General features: G+C 45.2%; 1 protein-coding gene across 2 annotated transcripts in view; it reads left to right on the top strand.

The window, feature by feature from the left end:
- Positions 1-12,137, top strand: part of LOC102165510 (uncharacterized) — a 60,247-nt gene that overhangs the window by 15,678 nt on the left and 32,432 nt on the right. Inside the window, exon 2 of one of the 2 annotated variants that reach the window (XM_084971547.1) lies at positions 4,669-4,780. Coding sequence is in view for 1 of the 2 variants with exons in the window: in XM_021100809.2 (XP_020956468.2) it covers positions 10,587-10,614 (28 nt within the window). In the remaining variant the exon portion in view is untranslated. Of the gene's footprint in view, positions 1-4,668; positions 4,781-10,346; positions 10,615-12,137 lie in introns of those variants that run through there. The other variant, XM_021100809.2, reaches the window with a different exon arrangement.

Below are 12,137 nucleotides of genomic sequence, written 5' to 3'. Positions count from 1 at the left end.
TCCGAGCCGCATCTGCAACCTACACCACAGCTCACGGCCACGCTGGATCGTTAACCCACTGAGCAAGGGCAGGGACCGAACCCGCAACCTCATGGTTCCTAGTTGGATTCGTTAACCACTGCGCCACGACGGGAACTCCTGGAATTGGGTTTTGTAGACAGGGTTAGCTCATGGGAATAGCTAGTTGTCCCATTATTACTTATTTAAAACACCGTCCTTCCTCACGGTGAATGGCAGTGCAACCTGTGATATATCTCAAGTTTCTATGTATCCATGATCTGCTTATCACACCTTGTAATTACTTCAGCTTTATGGTCAGTCTTGATCTGTCAAAGCTAATCCTGCCCCCCTCTCCCCGCACTTGTGCAGCTTCGTCAGGAGCATATAATCTCTTCTTGGCCTTTTGCTCTTCCGTGTACATTTTGGAATTAGCTTGGCAAACTTAGCAAAGAACCTGGTTGGGATTTGGATCAGAACTGCATCGAATCGATCACGCACTTCGGAGCGATGTGCCATGTTATATCAAGTCCTTCTATTGATAAATCCCTCTATTTATTTGGGTCTTCCTAAACGTCATTCTAGATGGAATTACGATTTGCTCTGTTAAAATCTTGCATACCTGTCAATAAGTGTATTTCTCATTTTGTTTCGCTCTTGTACCTGGTGTCTGTCTTAAAACGATAAATATTCTCTACATGATAGGTCTCGGGTCCTCCAGGCGTTCATTAGATAAGGATGCTTGTAGTTGTCTTGTTCACATCATCTCTCTTCTTACCAGCTTTTTTTTTTTCACTCTTGCTTATAAATTATTAGGAGGTTCCTCCGTGCTCATTTGGATGGCTACTATAAAAAAAAAATAAATAACAGGTGTTGGAGAGGATGGGGAGAAACTCGAGCCCTTGTGCGCTGTTGGCGAGAGTGTAAAATGGCACAGCCACGTGGGAAGCGGTATGGTGCCTCCTCCCAAGGTGAAATACAGAATTACCACTTGGTCCCACAATTTCGCATCTGGATTACACCCCAAAGAAGTGAACGTAAGGCCTCGCACAGACATTTGTACACTCACGTTCACAGCAGCATTAATCGCAATAGCCAAATGATGAAAGCAATCCAAGCATCCATCCATAGATAAATGCATAAATCTTGTGCGATTGCTAAAGGCACATACCAGAATATACGTCACTCTTAAAAAAAGAAGGCCATTTCTGACACCTGCTACAAGGTGGATAACAGTATGCTAAGTGAGAGAAGCCGGTCATGAAAGGACACAGACTGGGTGCTTGCATTCACCTGTGAGCCCTACTGCAGTAAAGTTCTTAGAAAAGGCAGAAGCGTGCTTATCAGAGGCTGGCAAAGAGGAAGCTGTCGTTTGACAGGGGCAGAGTTTCACTGTGGGCGACGGGAGAGTTCTAGATGTGGATGGAGGTGCTGGTTCGACAGGGTCAACGTGAACGTACTTTTGTTGGGGGGGGGTCGTCATTTGTTTGTTTACTTGCTTTACTTTTTAGGGCCACACCCGCACATATGGAAGTTCCCAGGCTGGGAGTCAAATCTGAGCGACAGCTGCTGGCTACACCACAGCCGCAGCAACGTGGGATCCAAGCCGCGTCTGCAACCTACACCACAGCTCAAGGCAACGCCGGATCCCTGACTCTCTGAGCAAGACCAGAGATCGGATCCGCATCCTCATGGATACCAGTCGGGTTCATTTCTGCTGCCCCACAACGGGGCGGGGGGGGGGGGCAGCAGAACTCCAGTGAATGTGCTTAAAACCACTGAACTGCACTCTTAAAATGGTTACAATGGTAAACTTTATGTGACATATGCTTCACCACAATAAATAAAATTTTAAAAAGCAGTAGACTGAAATGCCCCACTAAGCTTAGTGGATTCGTCCATTCCCCCTTCTAGGTCCTTCCGTCTTTGTTTCATCTGTTTTTGATACCATGTGTGCGATTCTAGATTGGACTCTCTTGCTGGGAAATTCCTTATTTGGTAGCAATCCTCTTTATCCTAGTGATAATTTAATCCAAAATTAATTTTGTCCGATAGTAAAAGCTACTACAGCTTTCTTTGACTTCGTGTATCTCATTTCACCCTGTGACGTCCAACCTTCCTGTGCCCTTTTCACACATTCGATGTGACTGTGTACCTGGGTTGGAGGTAGGAATATGCAACCTGACAAAGAATGGAAAGGAAAGACGGATGCCGTGGAGTGGCCGTAGAGGTCAGTCTATACTTTCCAGAGTCTCGGGACTCTCTCATGACCCTTGAGGCAACACGAATGAGAATAACATCAAAGAATAACATCTTGAAAACAAGATTGCTGAGGCATTGATGATGCTGATGGAGAACCATCAGCTCGGACCTTCTCAGGACTGGAGCCTTGGGGGATTTGTGGGAGAGGCCGTAGATGGCCGGAAGCAAACAAGTTACGTCCTGGGAGGTCTAAAATTTTATGACTACTTTGTGTGCTTGGAATGACTGTCCTAGCATATCTTGCTTCCAGTAAGTTTGAAGTAAAATGCCCATGTATCCCCTGCACCTACAAGGAAGTAGAAAATAGTAAATAAAAACCATGAGTGGGCACAGAGGGTTGCTATTGCCTCTTGAAGGTGGTAGCCCCCGATCCCCACTCTATTTCTGTGTCTCTTCTTATTTCTGCAGCACCGCTGACTTCAGGACCTGGGTTGACGAGCAGACCTTGTAAGGTTTTGAGTTTTTACACCGCTCGGACCCTTACCCAGCCAGCTGGTTCGTGAAGGCAGACCGCGAATTTGGCCTCTTCAGAGTTCATCTTACCTATCTGATTTTGTCTTGCTTTTTTGTTTTTGTTTCTCTTTTTGCTTCTCCTTTTTCTCTTCTTTTGGATCCCATGAGCTGTTTTCTAATTCCATTCTCCTCTGTTTGAAAGTGATAGTTTATTTCCATCTTTGCAGTAATTAACCTACAAGTTTTACCACATTTATTTTGTGAAACCTGAATGAATAAAAATCTCAATTTTCATCTAGAACAATAAGTACTTTAGTCTCAATTACATCTCTCTTAGGTTACATAGTTTTTTTTAACTTTTTTTTTGAAAGTCCGTTTTCCCTCTTGATTTTATTTATATATTATTTATTTTTGCAGCACTCTTGGCATGCAGAAATTTTCAGGCCAGGGATTGAACCTATACCACAGCAGTGATCCAAGCCACTGCAGTGACAATACTGGATCCTCAACCTGCTGTGCCATAAAGGCACTCCTTAGATTGCATGGTTTTTTCCCAGTATTTTAATTCTGGCTTCTTTTTTTTTTTTTTTTTTTTTTGTCTTTTTGCTATTTCTTGGGCCGCTCCCACGGCATATGGAGGTTCCCAGGCTAGGGGTCCAATCGGAGCTGTAGCCACCGGCCTACGCCAGAGCCACAGCAACGCGGGATCCGAGCCGCATCTGCAACCTACACCACAGCTCACGGCAACGCCGGATCGTTAACCCACTGAGCAAGGGCAGGGACCGAATCCGAAACCTCATGGTTCCTAGTCGGATTTGTTAACCACTGCGCCATGACGGGAACTCCCTGGCTTCTATTTTTTAACCCTATTAAGTAGATCGCTAGTTTTATATACACAATATATATTGTCATTCGGTTTTAAATATTTGCTCTTTCCTCTGGTTTCCAGTCAAACCTTTGATCCCTTCTTTGACCCATGCATCGATTAGAAATATGTTATGATATCAATTATATCTGGAATCTAATATACGGCACAAATAAACCCTTCCACAGAAAAGAAACTCATGGACTTGGAGAACAGGCTTGTGGTTGCCAAGGGGGAGGGAGAGGGAGTGGGATGGACTGGGAATTTGGGGTTAAAAGATGCAAAACAAACTATTGCCTTTGGAATGGATAAGCAATGAGATCCTGCTGTATAACACTGGGAACTATATCCAGTCACTTGTGATGGAACGTGATGGAGGATAATGTGAGAAAAAGAATGTATATATATGTCAGTGTGACTGGGTCACTTTGCTGTACAGTAGAAAACTGACAGAACACTGTAAACCAACTATAATGGAAAAATTAAAATCATTTTTTAAAAAAGAAAGAAATATGTTGCTTCATTTCCTAATATTTGGAGGATTTTAGATGCATCTTCTTGTTACGAATTTTGAGTTCATACGACTATTGGCAAAGGTCATATTCTGAACAGTTTGGACTCTTTTAAATTTACGAAGATGTATTTTATGATCTGGCACAGGGTCCACCTGGGTGAATTTCCCATTAGTACTTGAAAAGATGCAATATCTGCTTTTACTGGGTGGAGGGTTCTATGAATGTTAAAGAGAGCATGTTGGTTGATAGAGCTGTTCACAATTTCTTATATACAAATTTTTGTCAATTACTGAGAAAGCAAGTGGTGTCCAAAAAAAATCTACCACTCTAATTGCAACTTTTTTGACAAAGTTGATTTCAGTGCTGTTACTTTCGATTCACGTATTCTGAAGCTTTGTTATTACATATATCCGTAGTTAAGATTGTCGTGTCTTCTTCATGAGCTGACCCTTTTATCATTTCAAAGCCTCTCTGGTCATATTGCTTGTTGTAAAGTCTGTTTGTTTGTTTGTTTTTCTATAGCCTTATGAAATTCTTTATCCTTAGGAATATCGAATGATCTATTTTCTTTTCCAGGCTTTTGCTTTCAGCCCATCTTCCTTCGTATTTAAAGAGGGTTTCTGATAAACAGTATATCCTTGGGTCTTCCTGTTCATTCAATTTGACAATCTGCCTCGACAAAGGAGTGGTGAGTCCATTCATTTTCAATGTCGTTGTTATTAAGAGTGGGCTGAAGTCTGCCATCTTGGTATTTGCTTTCTATTTGTGCCACCTGTTCTTTATTCCTTTCCCCCTTTTCCAACTTCCTTGTTTAATTTAATTTAATTTATGTTATTTTGCTTTTTAGGGTCACACCTGTGGCATATGGAAGCATCTAGGCTCGGTGTCGCACTGGAGTTGCAGCTGCCAGCCTACACCACAGCCACAGCCATGCCAGATCCTCAACCCACGGAGCGAGGCCAAGGATCAAACCTGCATCCTCGTGAATGCTGGTCATGTTGGTTACCTATGAGCCACAGTGGGAACTCCTTTCCCTTCCTTATTTTAAATAAAATGTTTTTCGTATCCCATTTTCTATCCTCTCTTCTTAGCTATACCTCTAGTTCATTTTTTACTGGCTGATTTGGAATTTATAATATGCATCTTTAATTCATCCCCGTCTAGTTCAGATACCACATATATGCCACGTCACACAGAACACGTGCAGCTGATAACCTTATACTTCGATCTCCTCCCATCCTTTCCTTCGTGCCATGCCCTTTCTTCTCTCTATATATTTCTTCCACGTGCAAAAGTGTGGTGTAATTATCTTTGCGTAAAACTGTCAGTTACATTTTTTTCTTTTTGTAACACCTCTATGGCAGTATAATGAGTATAAGCTGCACCTATACAAAGTGCAGCTAAATCTTGACACGTGGATACTCCCATGTAGCCATCCCCACAAATCAAGATAATGAACCTACTCATCCTTCAAAGGCTTCCTGGAGCCCCTTTGGAAGCCCTCTTTCCTGCCTCCCCCACCTCTCACCTCTCACCCTCGAGGTTTTTCCGGGTCCTGTTTCACCAGACACAGTTATTTGAGCTTCATCCAGGTTCTTGCACGGGTCAGTAGTTCCCTCCTCTTCTTGCTCAGAACTACCCCGTTGGATGGACATACCACCATGTGCTCATCTGCTCACACGGTCGTGGACATTTGAATTTGTTCCAGTTTCCAGCTCTTCCAAGAGAGTTGCTGTGAGCACGTGCATAGATGCCTTTATGTGGACATACGCCCTCGGTCCTTAGGGATGGATACCAAAGAGTGTAAAATCCAGGGCAGGTAAAGTTCCTTAACGGACATACATTTCCAACGTGGTTGTGCTCTTTTACATTCCCGCCAGGAGTGAGAGCGTCAGTGTCTCCCCATCCCCTTCCAAACCCTGGTGTGGTCCCTCTTTTTAATTTTAGACATTCTCATCTGCAGGTGGTGATAGACCGCTGGATTTTTCATTTCCACTTTTATTCCATGCTTAATGCTGTGACATCCTTTCATGAGCTTGCTCGCTATCTGTACATCTTCTTAGTAAAGTGTCTACTCAAATCTTTTGACCATTTTAATGGATTCATTTGCTTTGTTGTGAGAGTTGATGCACACACACTTTTATGCATGTATGTATGTATATAATCATATAATGTCTCCCAGTCTCTAGTTTGTCTTTTCACTGTTTTAAAAATGTCTTTTGCTTTTGGTATCGTGTGTAAGATCTATGCCCAGTCCCAAACTACAACACTATTCTCCTATGTTTTCCTGTGGGATTCTTATAATTTTTATTTTTATTTAAGTCTTTGATCCATTTTAAGGTAATTTCCACATATGGTTCAAGGTATGGACCAAATTCATTTTTATATAGATATTCCATTGTTCTAGCATCATTTGTTGAAAAGACTGTCCTTTCCCTGCAGAATTTTCTTTGCACTTTTGTCAAAAATCAATTGACCACATAATGTGTGGGTTTATTTCTGAGTCTGTTCTGTTCCATTGACCTCTTTGTTTCTCTCTGATGCCAATACCACACTTAGTCATAAGACTTTCTATGAATCTTGAAAAGCCAGGTTGTGTGGGTCTTAAAATTTTGCTCTTCTTTTAATGTAACATTTTCTCTGGCTGCTTTTAAGACTGTCTTCTTTATTCCCGATTTTCCGCAGTTTGATTAAAATGTGCATTGGTGTGTGTGTGTGTGTGTGTGTGTGTGTGTGTGTGTGTGTGCGCGCGCGCGCGCGCGCTGCTTGGGGTTTGTTGAGCTTTTTGGATTTTTGTTTATAACTTTCTTCATTTGGATCTTTGTGCATCATTTTCATCAAATTTAGGGTTTTTGGCCATTATCTCTTTAAATATTATTTCCTACTATGCCTCTTCCAGTTCTCTAATTATATAGCCACTCGATATCCACAAGTTACTGAGGCTTATTCATTCTTTCAGCTTTTTTTCCTGTACTTCAACCTGAATCATTTCTAGAACTGTATTTTCATGTTCACTCTTGATTTTCTGCACTGTCTAATCTTCTGGGAAACTTACCCACTGAATTTTTATTTCTGACATTGCATGTTTCAGTTCTAGAAGTTTGATTTGGTTCTCTGTCTTATCTCACTTTATCTCTTAATCGGTTTCATGTTTTTCCCACATCCTGAAGCTTCTCATAAAATCATGAATGCCAGTGGTATCATCTGTCATATCTGGATCTTTTTCTCTCAACTTATTTTTTTTCTAGTTATGTTCACATTTGCATGGTTCTTGTCTAGTCATTTTTGGCTGGTGAAAGTTAGGTTGCTGAGTTTCGTTTTCTTCTTTAAAGAATATTTGCCTTTCTTCCATCAGACATTAACTTTCTTGCAGATCAGTTTGATGCTTTCGAAGTTTAGGTTTACTCTCTGGTAGGCGGGGTCCTAGGGTTGCTTTCATATCCGTGCTAGCTGGCCCTGTTCCTAAGGCATGGCCATTCGGGGGTCTCTACTGAAAGCCCGGGGCTCTTCCCATGGTCTTTTCCGCTAGGGCGATTAAAACTCGAATGTTTCCCAGCCCTTTGAGAGATCTAGTAGTTACTTGATTTTGAGCTCAAGAAGTTTCATCTGATAGATGATTGGCTTAATATTTATCCATAGATCACTCTGTAGCATCCTGGCACTTTCTTTCCATAGTCCTCTAATATCTGGTTCCCGCCTCTCAAGTCCTAGCTGCCTTGGCTTCCCTTCCTTTTCTCTCTCACCCTCCACTCAACAAATGCATGCTCTGCTTTGGCTCCTCTTCCTTGCATCACAGTTGAGGAAGTGCCTCCAGGCAGGAAGCCAGATCATCCTAGAGTTTGCTTATTTGCTTCTCTTCCTTCAGGGATCAGAATTCTGTTCTGTTTGTTGTCCAATATCTGAAAACACTTTTTGCATATCGTTTTCCTAGCTTTCCTCAGGGATAGAAACAGCCGTCTCAATGCTCTGGTTTTATTTTTATTTTCTCTCAATACCTTGAATATACCATGCCTCTGCCTTTGGGTTTCCACTGCTGCTGTTGACGTATCGGTGGCCAGTCTACCTCATTTCACTCACGCTAAGACATCGTTGAATATAAGATCCACCTTGGGAGTTCCCATTGTGGCACAGTGGAAACGAATCCACTTAGTATCTGTGAGGATGAGGGTTCCATCCCTGGCCTCACTCAGTGGGTTGGGGAATCCAGTGTTGCCATGAACTGTGATGTAGGTTACAGACAAGGCTTGTATCTGGTGATGCTGTGTCTGTGGTGTAGGCCAGCAGCTGCAGCTCCAATTCACCCCCTAGCCTGGGAACTTACATATGCTGTGGGTGCAGATATATGTACATATTCCCACCATTGTCTTATTCCCAGTTAAGAAATAAATACTCTGCCAATTAGTCAGTTAGAATTGAGGATGCCATCAATAAGATTGGTCCCAATGGATACATGTTAAATGATGAGAAAATATACACCTCAGAATTGATGAAATATGAATTTGGATTTTTGTTATATCTCTGTCTCCTTTTCCGCTTATTTCTCTGTTTTATCTTTGATGTCTTCTTTTTTCATCTGACATGTGTGATTCCTTTTATTTGTGCTGCTTACCATACATTGTTTTTCCTAGATCCAAAATCTGGCAACTTTGAACCATTGTGAAAAATTCCCAGCCACCATCTAAGTATTGCTTCTCATTCAGTTTCTCTATTTTCATCTCGTAGAACTCCAGCTAGACAGGCGTTAGACTTTCATATTCTGTCATGTGGGTCTCCAAACCCCTCTCTCCTGTTTGTCATTTCCTTGTCACTTTGAGTTGCATTTGGGTAATATTCTCAGATCTGTTCTTCAGTTAAAGAATCTTCTCTTCCGATGATCAGTCTGCTATATTTCCCATCAATTGAGGTTTTTATTTCTGTGATTATTTTCTTATTTCAAGATGTTTTACTTGGTTCTTTTTTCAAATGTTGCTGGTCATTTTGTTTGACTTTTGTTCTTTGAACCTTTTTTATTCCATTTTTATTTCTTTTAACATTTTCTGTTTATACATGATTAATTTTAGTCTATGAATTATGTGTTTACTATCAGAAATACTTGCGGATCTAAATTACTGCTACTCTGCAGACTCTCACTCATATTGCGTTATTTCTTCATGCCTGTGGTAATTTTTAGTATGAGCTCCAACATGGTCTATGGGGATAGGCCTGGATAGAAGATGCTTTTTCTCCAGAGAGTATTTGCACCTGCTTCTTCTGGGCTCCAGGGGGCGCCACTAACCTGCAGCTATTTCAGTTTAGTTCGCTGGGTGAGTTTTCCTTGGGGGAAGTGCAAATTTGAACCTCAGACACACATGGGAACAGTCCTCTGGCTAGAAATTCTCAGGAGAGGCTATTTATGTACATCATCGGTGGCTTTTCCACCCAGAGGCAGCAGATAGGAGCAGACTTTTTCATTGGTCCACTGCACCTGCACGAGTCCCTTAAACCGGAAGTTCAGACTGCAGGTGGTTGTACCCAGGGAAGCTCAGAGCTCTATGCTAATACCCACTCTGGTTTGGACTGATTATTCATTTTTGTGTAGGAGACACGGTCCTTGGGTAGCTGCTTTGATTTTCCCGTGACTTCAGCAGGGCATTTTAAGTTCATTGTAAATAATCCCCCATCTCAGTACTTTGATCTGAGAGGAAGTTCCAGTTGAGCTATCTAGCTGAGCCTGCTATTGTGATCCCAAAGAGCCTGGCTTTCTAAGGGAACCTCGTGTGTATGCAAAGCCTGTGACAGCCTTTGGGTCACCTGTCACAAACCAGAAGGAGATGTGCGAACATCAAAGTGTTGCCATTGGAGGGAGGGCTTGAGCTCGAGATTATCTCTAAATGTTTAGAATTATCTTTGAAAGTGTATTTTGAATTTTTTTATTTTAATAAAAGAGGCACTCCGATGGGTTAACAGGTGGTTGGCTTTGAGGTGTGGGATTCCAGAAGGGCTGGCTGCCCTGAATTTTCTAATTTTGCCACAGTGCTGTGTATTCTGTATTCCTGTGTGGTTTGAAAATAAAGAGACGTATAAATAGGGGCACTTACATAACTCAGGGGGTGGGTGGAGGGGCCCACCGCGCCAAAAGCGGGTGCGCGGATGCGGGGAGGGGCTGCCCTGTCCTCCGCCCCGCCCACTCCCCCGCCCCTCCCGCTTTGGCCCCGCCCAGTCCCCGGCTACTCGGAAACCCTGGAGCCCGGAGCACCCAGATCTGCCGGGACTCTCGCCCCGCACGCCCGCCCACATCCCGGCGGCGCCATGCAGTCCAGGGCGGACAAAGCCCGCGCCCCGGGGACCCACAGCGTCGCACGGAGCGGCGCTCTAGAGGGCCCGCCCACGGCGCGCGGGGCAGGGCAGAAACCGAGCAGAGGGCGCCTGGCGGAGGTGCGGGCGCTGAGCCCGCGCACCGGGTGGGCCAAGCAAGAGCGGCGGGCGCAGGGCGGCAGCCCGGCCGGGCCAGCGACATGCAGCAGGACAACGGCCAGGCTGCGGGTCAGTGGCTGGACTTGTGGCCCTTCTCCTCTGTCACGCGTGTCCCGCTCCCCGGGAGTGTGTGTGTGTCGGGGGGAGGGTCGTCCCAGGACGAGGTGGGCAAGTCCAGGTGCAGCCCAGCCCCGCGGCACGAGTGTGGATGCCCCGGGGCGGTGCCCAGGCCCTGACACGTGACTTGAGCCTGCCTTAGGCCCGGTCCGCTCCCCCGCGTCCTTTGGGGCAGGTGTCTGTCCGTCCCCGGCCGTCCCCGCACCCGCAAGGCCCGTGAGCGGGTGTGGCGCGGTCCGCGGCCGCCAGAGCTGAAGGAGGTGCGGCCCGAGCTCCCAAGCTGGCCTGTGATCCAGGCCTCGCCGTCACGGTCACTAGCCTCCGCTGTCACCAGCCGCTGCTGGGGGTGGACGCCTGCGCGGGCAGCGGGCAACTCTGGTCATAAGAGCTGCTGCGTTGTGCGGCGCCCGGGCCTCGCTCGGCTCAGCGAACCTATATTCACCTGCCTGGCGCCCTGGCGACCTGGGATCCAGGACTGTGCTGCCCAGTGAGAAACAAGGCATATTGTGACTTGATCGCGGTCCCACAGGTGGTTAGGCAAGTGAGCAGGATTTGAGCCCAGGGCGGTGGCTGTCAGAGCTTCTGCCTCAAGGATGCAAATGTTGACATTGATGACAGAAAGATTCACGTCTCTGTCCAGAACCTTCCCTCATCCAGAAAATTCTTTGTACTGACCTCGTATGATAATTTAGTGACAGTCTTGTCATTTGCTCCTGGCTCATGTGTTTCTGTCACTTCAGGGCATTCCGGCCTAAATTTGAACTCAAAGACTGCTTCTAGTTCCCACACAGACTTTGAAGGCAGTGGAATATCAGCAGTTCTTGGCTCTAGCCTGCTCTCTGGGTGCCATGCCACCTCTTAGAAGCCCCATCTTACAGCTGACAAAACTGAGGAATAAGATCTGATGTGGCTAGTAAGTGGCAGAGCTGGCTCTGAGGCCAGGCTTTCTAGCTGATGTATAGGAGTGACCACTGCACTGTCCAGTCGGTGAGGAGGCCAGGGCAGGCAGCACTTGTATCTTGGATCTTGAGCAAGTCCTAGAACATTCCAGAGCCCCCAGAGTTTACTCATAATGAAAAGCACACATAGGTCCTGTTGTGGTGCAGCGGAAACAAATCTGACTAGGATCCATGAGGATGTGGGTTCAATCCCTGGCCTTGCTCGGTGGGTTAAGGATCTGGCATTGCCGTGAGCTGTGGTGTAGGTTGCAGACATGGCACGGATCCCGCATAGCTGTGGCTGTGGTGTAGGCTGGCAGCTGTAGCACGGATTCGACCCCTACCCTGGGAAGCCGGTGCGGCCCTAAAAATAAAAAAAATAAAAATACTAGGCAAAGCAGTCGCCATGGCTTTTGCCCTTCAGAGAACTAAGACTTTGTGGGTGTTGGCCTGGAGCTCCCTGCTGGCTGCATTGGCAGCCACTGCTGTTTCAGTGCAGCCTGGCACTCTGACCCTGGCCTTCATGTCTGTTCACTG

The sequence above is a fragment of the Sus scrofa genome, chromosome 8 (genome assembly GCF_054392235.1).
Source record: "Sus scrofa isolate SSC_HxYL_T2T_F1_AM1 chromosome 8, Sscrofa_HxYL_maternal_Yorkshire_Landrace_v2.0, whole genome shotgun sequence".
Taxonomy (NCBI): domain Eukaryota; kingdom Metazoa; phylum Chordata; class Mammalia; order Artiodactyla; family Suidae; genus Sus; species Sus scrofa.
This window is presented reverse-complemented; position numbering and strand designations above follow the sequence as displayed.